Raw genomic sequence first — 21,368 nt, forward strand, 5'->3', positions numbered from 1 at the left:
ACTGACGCGGCCTTACTCTAGAATTATTTACACCTGCGACACCCCTCACCCCTGCTGCCCACAGGCTATTTTAGGATCCATTGTTTAATACATTAACCGACACAGGCAAACTAGCCTTGACGTCGATTATAATCCTCATGCATTCCGTGAGTGCATCGAGTGTATCGGCAACCTTGAGGTATAGGTAAGCCATTTCTATCGATCGAAAGAAAAAAAGAAGAAAGAAAATACATTGATTGAAGTTTTAGATACCACGTGGGAAAATGTTATCTTCTATTAATCTAGCTACAAGGTAGGCAATGTAACAAACATTACACCGCATTGTAACATATTTAACTAAATATTCTTATTAAAGTGTTAAAACATTAAAGGTGATCTTAAGTTTAGCCCCCATAGATGCTATACTCGTATAGTAACGCCTCGAGTATCCTGTTTTACAAAGATACAAATAGACACATGACAGGACAATCAATGTTCTACGATTTTCCTCCCGAGTTTGGCAGCAACATTACCATTAGGGAGACAATTCATTCTGATTAAACTATTTGTTAAGCTTTTCATCTTGTTTGATACGACTTTGGGTCGTGGCATTAGGCATCACACGCGCACCAATAATTCCGAGCGAGATGCCTAAAGACAGGACTCTGATTGCTAGCGCACACCAATCTGGTGTGAATCGACCTCTTATATACGGTGTGCTCAAATGGCGTTTTGATAGGGCGGCAGGGTCTTGCCTGCCTGCCTGAGCACATTGCAGGTACTACCTGTAGTGTATAGTGTTATCTGCTTGCTCACATGGTGCGTGGTGCTACTAGGGCTGGAGGCGGGCGAGTGCCTGCGGGCGGGTGGGTGCGACGGCGGAAGGGCCTTGCCGAGCGCCGCGGCGCCGCCCTGCCCGAAGAGGCGCAGCACCTGCTCCGGGGAGATCGGCCGCTTCTTGCCGTTCGCCGCGCTCAGGTGAGAAGTGCTGTTGCGAAGACTTGTTGCACCTGCTGTAGACAACCACTAACGTTAAAGTCTGCTTATTTTTTTTCATAATAAAGAGAAGTGGCGTCGTATCACGAGGTAGTTAAGGACCCCCAGATCAGGTCAGGTAAAACGGTAAAATTAATAACAGAAACAACGACTACATCGACGCAGGTTTGTTTCTTAACGTGTTGTGATTATTGTTAACTGTTTATGTAACTTTATCGATCGTAGAGCGGAATAAAAAAGCACATTGATTGAAAACAAATCACTGCATCATTTCGAAACAACAATAATTAACTCACGTAGGTATTTTCTAATTAACGTACCTAGTATTCAATATAAGTATGTCTATTTTTCATTAGGTATATTAAACCACCTGAGAAAAATATGCCAAAACCGTGTAATAACATTCGTAACAAGTCATAAAAACTAGTGTCTCCTGCATACTTAGAGATAACACACATACTTACGAGTAGCAGGCAACTTTAACAGTTTTACTTACCGTCCAACGATAATATTCCCGCTGCGCACTTGAAACTTATTCAAAGCGGCCGCGTAATTGCCGGCCGGCGCTCAATTACGGCCGTTGCGCGGTCCATTCAATCGAAACTACAGTGCTACCAACTATGCAATATGCGGCGGTCTAAGACTTCCTCCAAGATTTTTTTAACTTCATTTTGAATACAATTTTATTTCCATAATCTGTAGAAGAAAACAGTCAAGTCGGGTTTATTACGTACTGTACTAAAATTTTACAGCTCATTGGAACTGTCGCTTTACGAGGGAACCGCACCCGAGAAGGGGACAATACTATTTTGACTACTAGAGTAGACTGATGTGATAAGTTTTACGACTATTGAATGTATTCGTAGAGGTTACTGCAGTAGTTTCCAACCTCGATGATTTTTGTTGTAGAGCGGAACACATTGCTACGCGTTATTAAGGCGTAGCACCCGTAGGTAGTAAAAATGTTTACTACGGACTTTTCCTTACTGTGTTTTAGAAGCTGATTAACGAGGATCGGCGGGGTTGTATGTTGTGTTCTGCTCCCTCGCATTTGCGCCATGTCAGAAAAAAATATTTGAAATTTATTTACCATAAGTATATAGTTTTGTACCAATGTGGAGCGGCACAGGCATTTTTGTACTGAATATGCTTGTTTGATTTGTGTAATTTGTTAATCTGATAAGATGGCATTTGGAACCGTGCCGAAATATCGGGAACTCATTGAAACAAATATTTTTGTTTTGCATTCCTAAGCATACAAATACCGTGCACACCATCGCCACACAATAGTAAATAACCCGTTTTAAATAGTAGTTAAAACGTTAATCTAGTTACCTGCACTATTGCCTATAGTAGAAGAACCAAGATAAGGTTGCCGGGTGAGTTTCCCAGAGTAGTGTTGCGAGTAGGAGGCGTGGTGGCCGTGCGAGGAGGCCGGCCGCTCCACGATGGTGTATGAGGTGCCGGGCGGCGAGTAATACACGCCGCCGCGCGCGCGCGCCCGCGCGTCCTCCGCCTCGTAGCTCGTGTGCCGGTTGTCCTGCAACCACTGACACATCACAACACACGTCGTTAGCTATTAGAAAGCTCACACCATTCCATGCGATTATAGTAGTGAAGGGGATCCGAACGCTGCTTTGGTGTGCAAGCAGCTCATAAACTTACATCAGCTGCTTGCTTAATCAGCGCTGTCTCGGACACCGGAGCGGCGTGCGGATCTGCAGTCAGTGTTTAAAACGCCTTGGTTAGCAACTTCTTACAAAAGTCGATCATCGTTAGTTAATGGAAAAATACTCAAATGCATTTTCCTTGTTTGATACCTACATATTTAATCCTTCTGAGCTGACATAATTAGAGATGATGTATAAGTGCTACACAATTGAAAGACCTATCCATCGACATCGCAGATGAACGGCCGGACATGGCGAAACTATAAGGGTTCCTAGTTGACTATGGAACCCTAATAAACCCGTCATCTAAAATTTGTAACATTGCACGGTCGCGAGCTAGATGCTGCGGCACAGCGGAACGAGCCTCGTAGTCTTAGCTGGGGCCCAACCCTCCTTTCAGCATAGCATGAGTTTTGTACGTGCTGCAGGGCTACCTGTTTGTGGTACTGAGTCGTAACCGGGGTCCGCCCGTACGGTCAGCGTGTAGAGCGTGATGTACCTGCTGCGAGCGCGAGTGGCGCGCCAGGTGGTGCTGCGGCGGGTGCTGCGGTGTGGCGGAGCGCGCCGTCCAGCCGTAGCCGGGCCCCTGCCCGTACGACGGCCAGCGCGCGCCGAACTCCGCCAGCTCCGAGCCCTCGCCTCCCTCCCCCGACCGCATGCCGGGGGTCACCGCACACACTGCAACAACACATACAATTTATACATTTTACAAAGCAATTAATGTGATCTGCTAAAACTTCTCAAACACTACCTACTTTCTAACATCTCAAACATTTCGAAAAAAATCCCTAGGGCGGTTAAGTAGCCTTTAATTTTCCATTTGTTTCAACTATGAACTGTCTAATAAAAAAACAACCTGTATTTAGCGCCGTTAACGCTGTTGTTTATAAGGTGAAAAATATACAACTGGTTTTTACGTGGTTTATGTTCTTTTAATAGCCGTCAGTAATAATTGCAAAACCAAACATAAATTATTATTGGGATTTAGTACACAAGTCAAATGATAAGGTTTAACGGAAAATAATGATGAGTGCTTTGAAAATTACTGAATGTCCACTTAATTATCTAAAATCGTTAACGTGAATTAAAAGCTTGCATTTCTTGTCAAGTAATCTTTCTTCAAGTAACAGTCTAGTAAAGGATGACTCACATTAGACCGGGCCGTGTCCGACCCGGAGCTTCCGGCGCATCATTTTCTATGGAAAGCATCACGTGATCGCCTGTCATGTCATAGAAAAGTAAGCTCCGGAAGCTCCGGCCCGGACACTGCCCGGTCTAACGTGAGTCGTCCTTTACTTGGAAATTGTAAATTTCTTTATTTAGATTAAGCAATTATTAATTGCTTCAACAAAACACTTGTGTCTAAATAACGTACATGATTTGGGATAAAGTGCACTTCCCAAACTGAGTAGGGCTAAAATATGACCAATACTAATGTCCTATTAGTCCTAGTACGCATAAATAAGCAAGCATTTAGAAAAAATTAGGTATAAAAAAGCCACTATTGCTAAAGTGTGACTAAAGAAGGTGCAGAAATGGTTATGACTCAAATTTCGCCAAAGCACGACTTTAAAACCATGTCTGCGGCACCTGGGAGCGTCCGTGTTATTGATGAGAGCATTGAACTGCTGAAGCCCAGTGAAACGCCCAATGCCGATGTCAACGCGCCTCGGGTCAAATCAAATGAAAGCAATTGACTGACTCACGCCATTGTCTAAATTCTAAAGCCCAACGCAGCCAAGTTATATTAGTCAAATTGTCGTTGCTACGAACAATTTAAGGACATTTCATCGGATTTACTGCCTAATGCTGAACTCCCTAGCCTGGAAGTACAGCACCCCCAACGCCTACAAATTTATCAATAATATACCGGGATAGTTAAAAAAAAATGCATTTAACCGATTTCCAAGACCGAAGTGATCCCATAAGAGCTCCGTGAACAAAGTTTGGTACGGAACTCTAAAAACATACTTATGTACTTATAACATATACATTTTTTTATAACTTTCCATAGGGCAGGGTTTACCTACTGTAAACTTTTTTGATTTGGAAGACAACGTTCGCATTTATCGTCGTGGGTTATTTTAAACGTATGGCCAGTTATAGAGGTTATACGATACTACAGTAGGTACAATTAATCATCCTAAATAAATCACTAGATTCAAGCGTCTCTCCGTCTAGGTTGTAAATCTGAGAAAGGATGATAATTCATCTAAGGTTGCGATAGGCTACGGAAGTGCGGAACGCGATCGTAGATCTTAACTTGAAATTGTTTGTATACAGTCAATAGAAACCTAAGAAGTTAAAACTTTTTTGTAAAAGTCAATGTATGGGTACACCTTGAGGGACAATCGTAAGTTTCATAAAAAAATCAAATTAAGGGCAAAACGAAACTTTCAATTCGATCATCTCGAATATTTATGAAGTTCTAATTTATCAGGGAAGTTCGTTTGAGACTTATATAAGTTACTTCGCCACGACTCCATCCAAGCGAAGACACATTTCGACGGCAAGTTGCAATGAAAGTTAGGTACTCAGTTGGCTGAGAAAATGCACTGATAAGTAAAAGTTTATAATTCAGGTACTGTAGGTATAATAAAAGGACGTATGAAATTATTTTACTGATATAATAATAAAAAAAACGTTATTAATCAATTTACAAATTATCTAGATAAGTAGGTAGATGATAATTGTTAAACGTATCGTGAAAATTTAAATCAGTGCAGTGTTAATAAACGCATAAAAAGTAGGCACGTAAGCATCGTAATGTAATGTAACACAATAAGCACAGATATACCCCAGAAGAAAACCATAATAACCAAATCTTTTCATCAACAAACATTCATTGGGCGCTTTCAATACAAATGCTACATTGACTTCGATTTGAATGCTGGTAGGCTGCCTACATATTGTTACTCTGATGGCTCGCGTAATATATCATGGTAATGGCTGGTAATGTATCAACTGATTAATGGTGAAATGAGCTGAAGGAAGTAATGAGTATTTAAACACGTAACAAGCTTCCGACCATTAGGGTGATTCCGGGCGTCGACGAACTGCGCCCCGCCACGTCCGGACCTTTTCCGTCGCCACGCCAATTTCTACGCCATGTTTGATATTAGATAAAAACAGTAACTTTTAAACCACTTAGTCCTCATAGTCTCGCTTCAGCCTTAGGACCGCTTTTACACACAGGAGACTCTTCTCAAGGTACTGTAGAGTTAAAAACATACATTATGACGATGTATATTGTGACTTGTCTTCAAATGAATCATCAAAGCTGGATTATATGGAATATATTTGGATTTTTTCGGGAAACCTTATAGATTGGTGCGGCCTGAAAAAGGGTTAGGTAATAAAGTTAACCCTGAACAAAGCCATTTATTTTTCATACTGGTTTAATATAGGTATGAATAATCAGTTTCACTGTGTAAATCGAAACACATTGAATGAATGAAAATATTTATTTTCAGACAACTATTAGCCCATAGATAAATACCTTAAAACTAGCATACATATTATTACAAAATATATCTTAAAACTAAAAACACACAATTATGGCTGCGATGCAGTTCGCAACCCCGCAGTGTCAGGGAGCCGGCCGCGGAACCGCCGGAACTTGACACCCTTCGGCCAAAACTCCTCCTTGGTGAAAGTCCTAGCGACTTCTCTCGTGTTCAGTCGGAACGCTCAGCACAAAAGAATTAAAATTCACACTGTGTCGAGATTCCAACTTCACGACCCTCAGGATGAATCCGGACTTGACTCGTACATACTTTACGATCTCCTCATTAAGACGACATTAAGTAATAGAACCCATATTGGTGACCTGAGAGAGCCGTGCACAATTACGAAGTTACCTTCAGAAAGTTTGCCTTGTTGGAAGCCCAAGTTAGTAAATGACAATGGTCTCAGGTAGGCAACTACTTTACTTCCAATGCGACACTTGACTCTTCAACCATTGTTCTTCGCCCTAACATCTCCTTTCATTTGGAAAATCTACAGGACGCCAGTTTTCTGGGTCAATTGAACAACTTGAAGAACGTGAACGCTGTGAGCTAGGTAGGTACTTTAAGCCGTAACTCTTCGTTTGTTTGGGCTAACCGATATATAGCTTTCGTAATTGGTAATTTTGTAAAGTTTGAAAATTGATTACGTTTTTTATGATTTACGCTAGATTATAAAATCTAGCGTAATTATAGGTACTAAAACTTATAGTTTACAGTAACTCAAACTATAACGGCAGGTTAACGGTAGTAATAGGTAAGTACCCACATTATTCTACTTAATTCGATGTTAAACGCAAAACTTTCTACCTAAAGGTGTTTGTCAGCAATCAGCGTGCAGCCAGTAGGGAAACACGTTTTATCTTAGAAAACAATTCTCACCGGCATTGTGAACAGTCAGCATTCAACGATTAACATATTCATGTATTTTATTCATACGGTATCTAATTTCAGACACAGTTTATGCGGGAAAATAGTCGATCGATGGTCGCTTTTTCACTTCCAGTAGGTACATACATACATATTGAAATTCGTAGAGAGCTGGAGGCCAGGATCATAAAATAAAGGCACAGAGCACAATGCGCCATAAATATTGGATGGGTCGAGTCATGTCGTGTCGTGTCGTCCAATAAGGCAGCTGTTGGCGGTGCAGCGATCACGTCGCCGTGATGAGCACGTTACACAATGTCTGCACTGCGCACACTTCACGACGTATCAACTATCGGGTTAATGCTTGTGTAGATTACACTAATACCGAAAGTTTAAAAGCATTGTATTAGAAACTTTAATTTGAAAAAACGTACATGTATGAGGGTTAACTGCGACATAAAACTTGGATAAATAAAATGAGTTTCTCTACCTAGAGTTATTTTTTGGTATAGATATCTATCCCTATTCATTCTTTTAATATTGTAGCTGGTGCTCTTTGGTCTTGGTTAATCTCTTATTATGTCTAGTACAAACAGGCCAACGTAAATCAATCTAAAAAAACGCAGTTATGCGTTAGAGAAAGTCAATGATTAGAGAATTAGCCTACGTTGTCCCAATATGTGTAAATAGGCATTACATTTTTCAAAAACTAGCAAACGAAGTAGGTACCTACGTAACAAACTGTAGTTTTAGGAGGTCTTAAAAGTGTGATCTTTACGTACCTATCCGGGCTAGTTACATATAGTACCAATACAATCTGCATTTAATTAAATTGGCTTTTAAAATAAAACCAATATTGGGAAAATAAAAATTTACGATAGCTCTCAGCGGAGTTGAAAGGTTTTTGTATTAAATTACGATGTACTTTGGCATCGTAATTTGTTATATGGGACCTTCGCATATTCGCCGCTCCATTAGGTTTCAGACGCCTGTGGAGGTGCCAGGCTTTAATTTCGCAATTTAGGTAAGATAACGTACCTAGTGTTTTTAGGGTTCTGTTCCAAAAAGGTATTAAAAAGGAACTCCTATGCTGCGAACTACTTAGGTACTTATTTATGATTTATGAACAAAGATAACCCAAACGCATTGAACGTGTTTTTGACGATGGAATATGCCGAATATTTGGAGGAGGCTTTAGAGACCTAAAGATTTTTGTTGAGATATATTTTTCACGGTAACAGATTAAACATTTTGCTAATACTTACAAACTACAAATTTACCAAGAACTTTAGATTGATTTACGAGAGCCTTCATCGAATATTCATGAAAATATTTAGAAATCGTGTGCCATCTTTTATAAATCGACTTGTAATAAGTAGGTAATCGCTTTGCGTTTCATTTTCCCTATACGTTATTCTACTGAATGCTACCAGGGTACATGAGAAACGGATGTGAGCAGTCACTGCGGAGTAAAATAAACGTGTCAGTTGGTTGTCGAAGTCCTGAGCCGGTTGGCGGCCGGCCAGCGGCTGGACCCGGCCGTGATGAATAGTCGACGACAAATTGGATCTGTTATACCCATGATTTATTATTTATTAAGTACATTTATAAATTAATCATAAATATAAATTAGAATCAGTAGCATTGTTTCCCGACTATAGAAAGCTGAAAGGTATAAGTAGTAATGTTTTTGTTCTCTTAATATACCTATGCAGTCTTTCATATTATATGCATATACCCTAGGTTTCGTCTTCTTTAGGGTTCCGTACCCATAGGGTAAAATCGGGACCCTATTACTAAGACTCCGCTGTCCGTCTGTCCGTCCGTCTGTCTGTCACCAGGCTGTAACTCAAGAACCGTGATAGCTAGACAGTTGAAATTTTCACAATTGATGTATTTCTGTTGCCGCTATAACAACAAATACGAAAAACAAAATAAAATAAATATTTAAATGGGGCTCCCATATAACAAACGTGATTTTTTTGCCGTTATTTGCGTAATGGTACGGAACTCTTCGGGCGCGAGTCCGACTCGCACTTCATTTGATTTTACGATAGCAAACATAACATTACGATAGCAAAGAAATTAGAGCGCCTCCCTTCGGGAACTCGTGCGTTCTGGTCTCTTGCCAAAGCTATCCAGGGAAATTTCTGCACGCCATCTTTTCCGCCACTGCACATGGGAAATGATTCATTGGCCCACGACGCAAAAGACAAAGCCGACCTTCTGGGTAAACTCTTTGCGTCCAACTCGACTTTGGATGACGGGGGATACGCGCCGCCGACCATACCGTGGTGCGAGAGCTGTATGCCTGATATCCGGTTAAACCAAAGCTCAGTGCGTAAAGCACTTCTTTCCCTCGACACTCATAAGTCGAGTGGGCCTGATGGAATCCCTGCGATTGTGCTGAAGATGTGTGCTCCTGAGTTGGCACCGGTCTTAACGCGTCTTTTCCGGCTCTCTTACACTTCTGGCGTAGTCCCAACCTCGTGGAAGTCAGCTTTGGTGCACCCGATCCCTAAAAAAGGCGACCGCTCAAACCCGTCCAACTACAGGCCAATAGCTATAACCTCCCTTTTCTCGAAGATAATGGAGTCCATTATCAACTGCCAGCTCCTTCGGTACCTAGAGGATCACCAGTTGCTTAGTGACCGACAATACGGTTTCCGTAGAGGCCGCTCGGCTGGTGATCTTCTAGTCTACTTGACACATCGTTGGGCACAGGCGATCGAGACAAAGGGTGAAGCATTGGCTGTTAGCTTGGATATTGCGAAGGCCTTCGATCGCGTTTGGCACAAAGCACTTCTTTCGAAGCTACCATCCTATGGGCTTCCCGAGAAATTATGTGTATGGGTCAGTAGCTTTCTAGCAGACAGAAGCATAAAGGTCGTAGTTGACGGTGAATGCTCAGAACCCATGTCTGTGAATGCTGGTGTCCCCCAAGGCTGTGTGCTATCACCCACGCTATTCCTTCTGCATATCAATGACATGCTGCAAATCAGCGGCATTCATTGTTATGCTGATGATAGTACAGGTGATGCCTTTTACACTGTCCGCACCAATATTTCTCGGGAAAACGTCATCGAGAGCCGGAACAAACTTGTGTCTGAAATTGAGACTTCCCTAAAGGAAGTCTCTGAATGGGGTCGACTTAACTTAGTCCGTTTTAACCCTAGCAAGACACAGGTTTGCGCGTTTACCGCAAAAAAGTTAGAGTTTGTCGCGTCACCTCGTTTTGAGAGCACTCCCCTGAGTGCCGCAGCCAGTATCGGAATCCTTGGTGTCGACATTTCGAGTGAAGTCCAGTTCCGCGGTCATCTAGAGGGTAAGGCTAAATTAGCCTCCAAGAAGCTCGGTGTGCTCAACAGATCGAGACGGTATTTCACACCGGCCCAGCGCCTACAGCTTTATAAGGCGCAGGTTCGCCCACATATGGAATACTGCTCTCATCTGTGGGCAGGGGCACCCCAATACCAGCTTCTCCCTCTGGACCGCATCCAACGAAGAGCGGCTCGAATTGTTGACTGCCAGCGTCTTTCGGAACGGCTTGACTCCTTGGCGCTGCGTAGAGATGTAGCCTCGCTCTGCATTTTCTATCGCATGTATAACGGGGAGTGCTCCGAGGAATTGTTCGGATTAATCCCTGCCGCTTCTTTTCGCCATCGCCCTACGCGACAACATTACCATCTTCATCACTTGGATGGTTGGCAGTCCTCAACTGTGCGTTTCTCCAGAAACTTCCTGCCTCGCACAGCCAAACTGTGGAATGAACTGTCGCCAGCGGTATTTCCGGACCGATACGACCTACAAACCTTCAAGAAAAGAGCGTACTCCCATCTTAAAGGCCGGCAACGCGCTTGCAACCCTTCTGGTGTTGCGGGTGTCCATGGGCGGCGGTAATCGCTTACCATCAGGTGATCCGTCTGCTCGTTTGCCTCCTATTTCATAAAAAAAAAAAAAAATAAATAAAATAAACAACATCAACAACAACCGATTGAAAAAACTCAGATAAACTCACTCGGACTCACTGCGTTCGAGCGCCAAACTACCTCGGTAGAAATGAGTGCCTTTCATCCCTTCGTTAACAATGTACTATTAAACGCAGTTCTATTTTAAGCTAATCATGACGCATTGTCGTAATGCCTCTAAAGACTATTCGATACATACCTATTGACCTTCGTACAGTGGCTCAAGGACCAGATTAGAGACAAAGGAGGCTAGCATTATTGTATATGTTGGTGATCGATTGAACGCAGACGGCGGACCGCGCGTCCCGTTTATGACGCTCTTCAGCCATTCGGGAGCTACGTGGACGTATCGCCATATATACAAATAATGGCTCTAATTTTCACGCCAACGGCGACGGCTGTTCCAAAGCATGCATCGGACTGCAATAAAACCAGACTGTGGCAAATAGCATTAATTTCTAGGCTAGATTATACTCAGTTATTAATTATTTAAAACATTAACCACCAATCTGAGGGTAGTAGGTTAGGCAGCTATGATATTAAAATCAATTTACCTACCTGGAATTTGTGTGCTTCACGTATTAAAAGAAGAGTTAACAAATACATTATATTAAAACCATGTAAGTAAATAATCAAGTATAATTTTAACCCTCTTCATTAATTTGATATTTATTCAGGGATAATTTTACAGCATTACAGCTAGCGCCAAAGCTCTGTAAAATGAAATATGTTACAGTAAAGCTATAGTAATAAATCAGCCAAGTGCGAGTCGGACTCGCGTTTCAAGGGTTCCGTACATTAAGTCCGACTCACGCTTGACTCCACATTTCTAATAGGTTTTCCTGTCATCTATAGGTAAAAAACTATTTTGTGTATTTTTTTCAAAATTTTAGACCCAGTAGTTTCGGAGATAAAGGGGGGAATGGTAATTTTTTGGCTATTTTGTTAAATAACTTCGAAGCTAAGTATGTATTTTAAAATTATAAAAAGAAATATATTTGAAATTCTCAAGATGAGCTCTTTCATTTATATAACACGATATAGTTTGAAAAACTTTATTTTTTAACTTTCTCATTTACCCCACAAAAGTGGCCCCCATGTTTAAAATTAATTTGTTTACGTTACCTACATGTCCATCTTTGGGTCACTAAGGGCCACTTGCACCATTCACTAACACAGGGTTAACTAGTTAAACCATGGAGTTACCATGGTTACCAGTACAATTTGACACTTGGTTAACGGTTTAACCGATTAGCCCCGGGTTAGTGGAATGGTGCAAATGGGCCTAATTTACATATGTCTACCAAATTTCAACTTAATTGGTCCCGTAGTTTCCGAGAAAATAGGCTGTGACAGACAGACAGACTCACGAGTGATCCTATAAGGGTTCCGTGTTTTCCTTTTGAGGTACGGAACCCTAAAAATATACACCTAACTAACAGGTCCGTCGCGTAGCGCTTCTTTTGCTTAGTATTCATACAGCAGTGCCGCTTGCCGCCGGCAGTTCGAGCAGGAAAAGGACAATGGCTGGTTTAGGTTTTAAGTCTCAAGCGGCATTTGAGCCAAAAGAACAATGCAATGTTCTCAAGCGTGGCTGTCACTGTACCGTAATAAAAACTCTATTTTGCCTCGACTACGCTTCTACTTCAAGTCCCCGGGGCTCGCCTTGATTTCACCAAAAGTCGTGTATATTTCGCTTCACGGATCGCTGTGCGAAGGCACAAACCAGTTGGTACAAACAGCAACACTCCTAACTATAAGGCACCGATGTACAGTTAACAATGTGGGCGGTGGTACTCTTCCGAAAATATTGCCGCCCATTTATTTACATTACATCCATCCGGCCCGGCTGGTTAAACAATTAAAAATTAACTCTGGTTCCAACTTTTGCTTTACGGGATACTGAATGTTTCCATAAGTTCCCTGAAAAATGCGTCATGTCTTAAAAACTTCCATTAAAACATTATATTTTATAAACTTTTAAAGTCGACGCTTAAAGTTATGCGTAATTTGCGGCACATCTGCCCATGTTGCATGTTAAAGTAAAATATTTTCAAAAAGTTATTAACCCACAGTTTTATAACTTTTGCACTATAAAACTCTTCCAGTATACTCGTATATTAGTCACGCATAGTCAAGTTATATCTCTGAGTTTTAGAAGATATAATAAATTCTGCATGGTTGTATGACTTGGCGTGTTATGTCGGATGTATTTCCAGCAAGCGATTGCAGCGAGCCACTGGCTTGGAAAACGAGGGGAGCAGTAGATAACCAAATGGAAAATTCGTTCAATATTCCCGCCCGGAGCGCCAAACTGTCCGGTGCAGTGCCTTCTTGTTACTCTGTCGTTCGAATAGTGATTTGTTGTCCTCTCAGTAGAGCGCTGCACCTGTACGAATCATATGTAGCTATGTATTTATATATGTACTTTGGATGGATGTATCAAAATTGCAGCAACTATTTCAGTTAATTTACAGCCCAGGTCTAAAGTATGAAAACAACGTTATTTTCTTTAATATCTCATGTTTCTATTATCAGTATTTTATGTATATTGATAACCAAAAACTTACGTTAGGCAACCCCAATTAAAAATATAGGTTCCCTAAGTATTAAAACGTCCTAATATATTGTAAAAATAAACATATAAAATAGATATTCGGAAAAAGTTACTTCGCCTTCTACTATGTATCGCCCTTAACTGTTTACTTTTTATTTTTTATTCGTTCAGGTAATTACAACACAGTATCTAAACTTAATTACAAAAGTATCGTTAAACTAGTAAGGTTTGTCTCGATACTCTATTTATTCTAAAATGTTCTATTAATAATATCCTGTGATAATATCATTCTTAAGTGCTATTTTGTTTCCCAATTGTCAATGAGTATAGTCCATCGCATGAAGACCACAGTTTTGTATTGCCATATAAGCTTTTTTTCTATACTTTTGGTCTAGGATCTTATTTATGGTATAGTCTTAAATCATAAAATAAGACGAAAACATACCTACCTATACCTATCTACGTAGTAGTACGTAATCAACATTATGAGGTAGGAGTTATTTTATACCTATACTAGAATATAAAAAAGTAGCTATTAACTTCTTATATACCTATCCAGAAAACACCTGAGAGCAGAAAAATATAATTTCGGGATTTGTACCATATTAACTTAGATAGGGCCAGCCGTAGCTCTTCAATTAATTGAATAGAGCAACATATTCGATCTACATATTCAACTAACAACCTTTAAGAAATAAGTACCTATAAACGTGAACGCCCATACAGTTCTTATAAGTCCAAGTGAACTTGCCTATACGCCTCTATAATGAATAAAATAGCTGTATTTTTCTTAATTACCACTTACCATTTTAGCCTCTAAACAATACAATGATGGAAGACAATAGGCCCGAAGGGTGTTCGTGACGTCACGGGCGGGCGGGGGACCGGGGTTCAAGGGCGGAAATGTAGGTCATTGGGACAGACCAAGCCGGGACCACGGGACTCTCGGTTCGGGGGCCCAAACGGCAATAACTTATCGTATGGATTCCCCCATTTCTTATTCGTAGCCACAATAACACAGTGACTGTACATTCTATACATACAAAGTGATAAGGGATTGGCATCGTATACACTGAATTTGTTTGTTATGGCAAGTTTTATTAATAACTTCCGATACATTTGTGCTTTAAGTTTATCCCTATGTACTAATATTCCTACGTAGGGGAGGTAGGGGACCATTGGGCAGTCGGGAGGCTCGGGCAACCCCTTGTAATTGTTGGAATTAGGTAGGATTTAATGTACGCTAATATAACCTCCTTACATTATTAGTTACCATGGTTGTTTTCTATAAACAGATATGTCAGTATAAAAAAAATAATATACAACGAAAGTTACGTGTCTTTATTTAACGGTTATGGGCTTACACTAAAGATGGATAAAGAATTAATAACGGGCATTGGCATGCTACAGAAATTCAGTGCGGAAAACTACCTACAATGGAAGTTCCAGTTAAGGTGCGCTTTAAAAGCGAAAGGTCTAGGGCAGTTTATAGAAAGTGAAGCAAGTGAATCCACTGGCACGAGTGCTAGCACCGGCGGCACTGGGGAGCCCCTGGCGGCCGGAGCCCTGCGAGAGCGGCAAGATGCGGCCGCAATGTTCATAATCACATCGTCTCTGACATATGAACAGATGGTAATTATTGAAAACTGTACATCAGCGAGGCAGATGATAGAAAAATTTGACGCAGTTTATGCTCAAAAATCTGAATTTAATAAAATGTCTCTTCATGAACGATTCTACGCATATAAGATGAAAGAGAAAGATGGTGTTGCACAGCACATTGCAAAAGTTGAATCACTGGCAAAGCAAATAAAAGAGGCCGGCGACACCGTAAGCGACGCAGCAATTAACACAAAAATTATTGGCAGTCTTCCAACCAAATACAGAAATGTTAGACAAGCATGGCTATCGATGGATGCTTCAAAACAAACAATAGCTAACTTAACTGCAAGGCTTCTGGATGAAGAAGCGAGCCTTGGCAATGATGACATCGCCGATCCTGTTGCCTTAGCTACTGTTACTAAGAGCTCATATCCTGAGAGAAGATCTTTCGTAAGGCCTCCCATTTGTTACTATTGTCAAAAACAAGGACATATAGCTAAAGATTGTTATTCGAGAAAACGAGGCCTTAACAAATCGAACTCAGGAGCAAATATGACGTACTCGGCATTCATGGTCAAAACCTATACAGAAAATGTACAAGCTGGAGACAACGACATCTGGTATCTAGACAGTGGAGCTTCAGGTCATATGACCAGCAGATTAGATTTTTTTATTAAAATTGACGAATGCCCAACAAAAACAGTGAAACTCGGAGACAACTTTGAACTGAACGTTGAAGGGGCAGGTACAGTCTATATTAAGAAGTTGCTTAATAACCAGTGGTACGACTCTGAAATTAATAACGTACTGTATATTCCACAACTTAAGAAAAACCTAATCTCTGAAGGTGTTTTAACCGAAAAAGGCTACACAATTATCAAAGAAAAGTGGCATGTACATATATTAGATGCCGAAAAAAGGTTGGTGGCTTATGCACACAAACAACCTAATAATCTGTATCGATTACTATTTAAAACCGCTTTACATGAAACTCTGAGTGGCGATGTCAATGCTGTGACAGCTGACAATAATTTAAAACTCTGGCATGACAGGCTCTGCCATATAAACATTAACTATTTGAAAATTTTGATAAACAATGGAACTTTACAAGGAATTTCTCAAAATGATTTTAAAGATTTTTTCTGTGAGGCATGCGCTTATGGAAAGCAACACCGACTTCCATTTCCTGCAAAACCAGACACTGAGAAGAGGGTCTGCCGCCCTGGCGAAATTATTTATTCAGATGTATGCGGGCCTATGTCAACACCTTCGATATCTGGTTTTAAATATTTCGTTTTATTTAAAGATGCATGTACCGGCTATAGAATCGCATTATTCATAAAATACAAGAGTGATGTCTTTGAAAACTTCAAGGAGTTTCTACGGCTAATTCAAAACAACTTTGGACGTCCTCTTAGAGTACTACATACAGATTGTGGCGGAGAATACTGCAATAATGAATTTAAAGTATTTCTAAATAATTTTGGGATAACTTTGGAAACAACAGCACCGTACACGCCTGAACAAAACCCGCGTGCCGAACGCGATATGCGCACGATTATGGAATCAGCGCGAACCATGCTCCAGAATTCTAAGCGCCCCAAGCATCTCTGGGCCGAAGCTGTCAATTGTGCCATATATGTTCTGAACAGAACTCCTACTAAACAGACGCCGAACTCAACCCCTTATCAAGAGTGGACTGGACAAAAGGCCTATGTAAATCATACAAAAATTTTTGGTTGCGACGCATACATGCATATACCAAACCAATTGAGACGAAAACTTGACTCGAAGAGTAAAAAATTAGTCTTCGTTGGCTATGACGGGAACTCTACCAATTACCGTCTTTATGATCCTATTACCAAGAAGGTACACATTTCACATAATGTACTTTTTAACGAATCGTCGTTTTCTGGTGAGCAAGGAGACCACGATCAACCACTGCAGTTTGTAATAGAAGATAACGTTGAGCAGAATGTTTTGACTGAACCCCGCAACCCGGTTCTAATAGAAGACGTTATTGGCACTGGTCAAGCTTCGATGGAGGAAAATCGTAACCTGATAGATAGTTTCTTTGATACTAATGAAACATCAACTGCAGAGGACTTAAATGAGACAAGAATGTTGAGACCGAGAGAAAATCTCAAAGCTCCAAGCCGATATGAGGCTAATATTATTTTTGAAGAACCAAACACTTATGAAGAAGCAATGAAAAGCCCTGATGTAGATGAATGGAAAGGTGCCATAGACGAGGAACTAAAGTCTTTAAAAGAAAACAAAACCTGGGAAATTACTGAATTACCAGACGGAAAGAAACCAATATCATCTAAGTGGGTATTCAAAAGGAAAATAAATCCAGATGGCACAGTTTTACGCTATAAAGCACGACTCGTGGCAAGAGGATTTGATCAGAAACCTGGAATAGACTACTTTGAGACTTTTTCTCCAACAACCAGGTACGATTCAATAAGAATTCTACTTGCAGTTTGTGCCGATAAAAAGTATGAAATGACCCAATTTGACGTGAAGACAGCATTTTTGTACGGAAATCTAGATGAAGAAATATACATGCTGCCACCGCAAGGACTTGACGTAGATACGAAGAAAGTATGTAAATTGAAACGTTCTCTTTATGGACTCAAGCAGGCTCCACGGTGCTGGAATAGAAAACTCGATGAATTCCTAAGGCAAATTGGCTTTCAAAGCATACAAGCAGACACGTGTGTCTATGTGGGACTACTAGATAATGAAAGAGTGATACTCATAATTTATGTCGATGATGGACTTTTGTTCTCTAAGAAGAAATCTACACTTACAATGTTCCTTAATCTATTTAGAAAGCAGTTTGAAATAACAGTCGAGGAAAACCCGAGATACTTTGTTGGTTTAGAAATGGAAAAGAATAAAGAAAACGGCACTATTCTTATTCATCAATCAAACTACGTGAAGAATATGTTAAGAAGGTTTAACATGATAGATGCCAAGTCGGTGAGCATTCCAATTGAAACCAACACCGTTGCTATATGCGATGACATTGACAAGAATGCACCATACAGAGAGGTTGTCGGGTGTCTGATTTATCTCGCAACTACAACTAGACCAGACATTTCCTATGCAGTGGGAGTTGCGAGTAGATACTTAACTAATTATACTGCGTCCCACTGGCATCTTGTAAAGAGAATCATGCGCTATCTTGCAGGCACTTCACAGCTTGGTTTATTGTACAGTGGCAGTGGTGATCCACATCTTATTGGATTTTCTGATGCTGATTATGCTACAGATTCAGAGTCTAGAAGGTCGACGACAGGGTATCTGTTTTTAATGAATGGCGGACCAATCACTTGGAGCAGCCGTCGACAGTCTTCAGTGGCTCTCTCAACGACAGAATCAGAATATATGGCTTTGTGTGACGCAACAAAGGAAGCTATGTGGATTCGCCAATTCCTGAATCAAATCGATGAGAGTTTGAACTGCAAACCATTGAACATATATGTCGACAACCAGAGCGCTTTAAAATTGGTTAAAAATCCAGAATTTCACAAGCGCTCAAAACATATAGACGTCCGATACCATTACGTACGTGAACGGTACGAGGCTGGAGACATAACCGTCACATATGTCAATACAGAAGACCAACTTGCAGACGGTTTGACCAAGCCCCTCCCGAAAGACAAATTTATAAGATTTAAAAACAAAATACTGATCTGAACATTTCCATTTAGTGGGAGTCATTATGACCATTATTTTATTTAAAGTGAAACAACCGTGAATGTTACAGTGGGAGTCACTGGTGCAGAAGCTATCTCTTGTTTTTTTTTTTATTATATTTTTGCTATATCCTACCTAAGTGGGAGTGTTGGAATTAGGTAGGATTTAATGTACGCTAATATAACCTCCTTACATTATTAGTTACCATGGTTGTTTTCTATAAACAGATATGTCAGTATAAAAAAATTAATATACAACGAAAGTTACGTGTCTTTATTTAACGGTAATAAATCCTGATTTACAAGGGGGTGCCCGAGCCTCCCGTCTGCCCAATGGTCCCCTACCTCCCCTAAATTATACAAACAAAACTCGAAAATGGAACATAAATAAATATGAACCCATATATGTAATGTAAGTGCTATTATATTTCGATGCACCAACTATGACATTTTTTTATGATACTTACTCGTAAGTTAGCAGTAGAGTTAAATGCGCTACATCGCTGCCTAGCATGCCAAAACTGATTTCAGGGACATATTTGTTTTGTTTCAATGTGATAACTGAAAAACAATAAACAATAATTTAAAAAATCGTCACCGGCCATCACTACTCTTATGATAACTTTCTTACAGGTCCAAGTAAGGAAATAAATCTGATATGGTTTTATGATGGAATACAAGTCCATTCAAAGGGGTTTAAGCTTGCAACAACCCTGTACTTATTTCTTCGAAATACGATAACGTGTAGCTTGTCTTAAAAATACGGTCATTTTCTTTATGAATGAAACTCGAAAAACGTGGTCTCTAAAATGTCAAAGCAAGAATTCTGTAGGTATCGATAAAGGTTCCCTTGGTTCAGTGAACATCCCTTCCGCGCAACGGATCGCCTTCCTTCAAACCAAACAACTTATAAATATTAGATATGAAAGTCAAAATCAAGACAATAATCAACATTATTTCTTCATCATTTTGCTACAACTACCAAACCCACCAGAAACCAATTAAGTAAGTACCAAAAGAAAAAAAAACCCAAAAACCACTTCCATCCGGAAGTTTATGCAGAGGCAATAATAGCCCCATTTAAATAAACACGGATATTGCATACCAAGCTATAAAAACAGGTTTATAGTCATTTTTTAGATCGCACTTCCGGTAGCATGCAGCGATTTTCACAACAAATAAAAGCCGAGCTATTTGCGGTAAATAACGACACGCGTGCTTTGTGCGTGTCGCCAATACTGATGGATAAATATTATCCATGTTCCATGGGAGTGCGGCAGGCAGAAGCAAGGCAATAAGAAAAATAAAAACACAAATACAGAAAAATACATCGTATTAAAATACCCACCGAATATCAACTATAAGCTCGAACGTGTCAGTTTGATGAAGTCCAGGCTCCGACCTAGCCTGCTCCAAACCATGGTAGGATCTGAAGCATTCCTGTCGAACCTGGAGAACCGATTCGCTGACGTGGAAAGTGTGGCAACAATAAATACTTCTTGTTTACATAAAGCTATAGCTAGTCTATGGCCATTTGGACAGTGCTGTCAGTGTTTGAGTTGTCAGTTTATGTTTTGTGAAATAAACGGTCTTGTGTTTTCAAAATGGTGTATTAATTAATTACATCCATAAAAGTACAAATATAACAGAAAGCACACATGCCGTTGACATAAACCAGACCCTCAAAAATGTGGTTGGAATCCTCAGGGATGAGGGTACGAGATTTTGCGAAGCACAGCGTAAAGCCGGGAGGCCGAAGCTTTCGGAGGAAACCCTCAGGCTCATGAAGGTACGACGGGAAGACCCACCTGTCACTTCGTCACAGCGACGGGCTCTAAACAAGAGGATTGGCAAACTAGTACGACATGACCTCCGGTGCGCCAATACACGCTTCATTGAGCAGAATCGGGGGTCATAAGTTTTTGTCCAGTCCCTTGGAAGAAGCCACCTGACGAAGCTGACCACAACTGGTGGGGCTGTTGTATCGTCCCGCTCGGGGATTCTCTCTGAAATCGAATCCTTCTATGGCCAGCTATATAATACGCTTCGCATGCATCTCCACCAGATCCCGAAAATGAGAATTCGAGAGCCACATTAATCCGCCACTTTACCGAAGACTTGCCAGAAATCAGCACTGACTAAATCGAGATGGCCCTCAGATAGTTTAAAAATGGAAGAGCCCCAGGCGAGGACGGCGTTACAACTGAGCTTCTGAAAGCGAGAGGCAAACCTGCACTGAAGGAGCTCCAGAACATCTTTAACGCCGTTCTCTTCGATGGGAGAACTCCAGAGGTGTGGAGTAAGAGTGTTGTCTGTGCTGTTCTTCAAAAAGGGAAATAAGGCCCTATTGAAGAACTACCGACCCATTTCGCTCCTAAGCCACATCTACAAGCTGTTTTTATAATTAATAAAATACGTGCATGTTAACCGAAGACTATTTATTGTGTGACAGAACGACATGACAGCAATTCATATAAAAACATATTTGGAACACCACAGTTCCATATTTAAAT

The 21,368-nt window shown here is 40.6% G+C and overlaps 1 protein-coding gene across 9 annotated transcripts in view; it reads right to left on the bottom strand.

Moving 5' to 3' along the window:
- Positions 1 to 21,368, bottom strand: part of LOC134790559 (whirlin) — a 130,399-nt gene that overhangs the window by 94,126 nt on the left and 14,905 nt on the right. For 8 of the 9 annotated variants that reach the window (XM_063761396.1, XM_063761398.1, XM_063761397.1 and 5 more), the window contains exons 2-4: positions 3,145 to 3,323; positions 2,311 to 2,524; positions 796 to 992 (exon numbers count right to left, since the gene is read on the bottom strand). In XM_063761396.1, the coding sequence (XP_063617466.1) occupies positions 796 to 992; positions 2,311 to 2,524; positions 3,145 to 3,303 (570 nt within the window). In that variant the 5' untranslated portion in view covers positions 3,304 to 3,323. The remainder of the gene's footprint in view (positions 1 to 795; positions 993 to 2,310; positions 2,525 to 3,144; positions 3,324 to 21,368) is intronic. The other variant, XM_063761394.1, reaches the window with a different exon arrangement.

Source organism: Cydia splendana, chromosome 5 (genome assembly GCF_910591565.1).
Source record: "Cydia splendana chromosome 5, ilCydSple1.2, whole genome shotgun sequence".
NCBI classification, from domain to species: Eukaryota; Metazoa; Arthropoda; class Insecta; order Lepidoptera; family Tortricidae; genus Cydia; species Cydia splendana.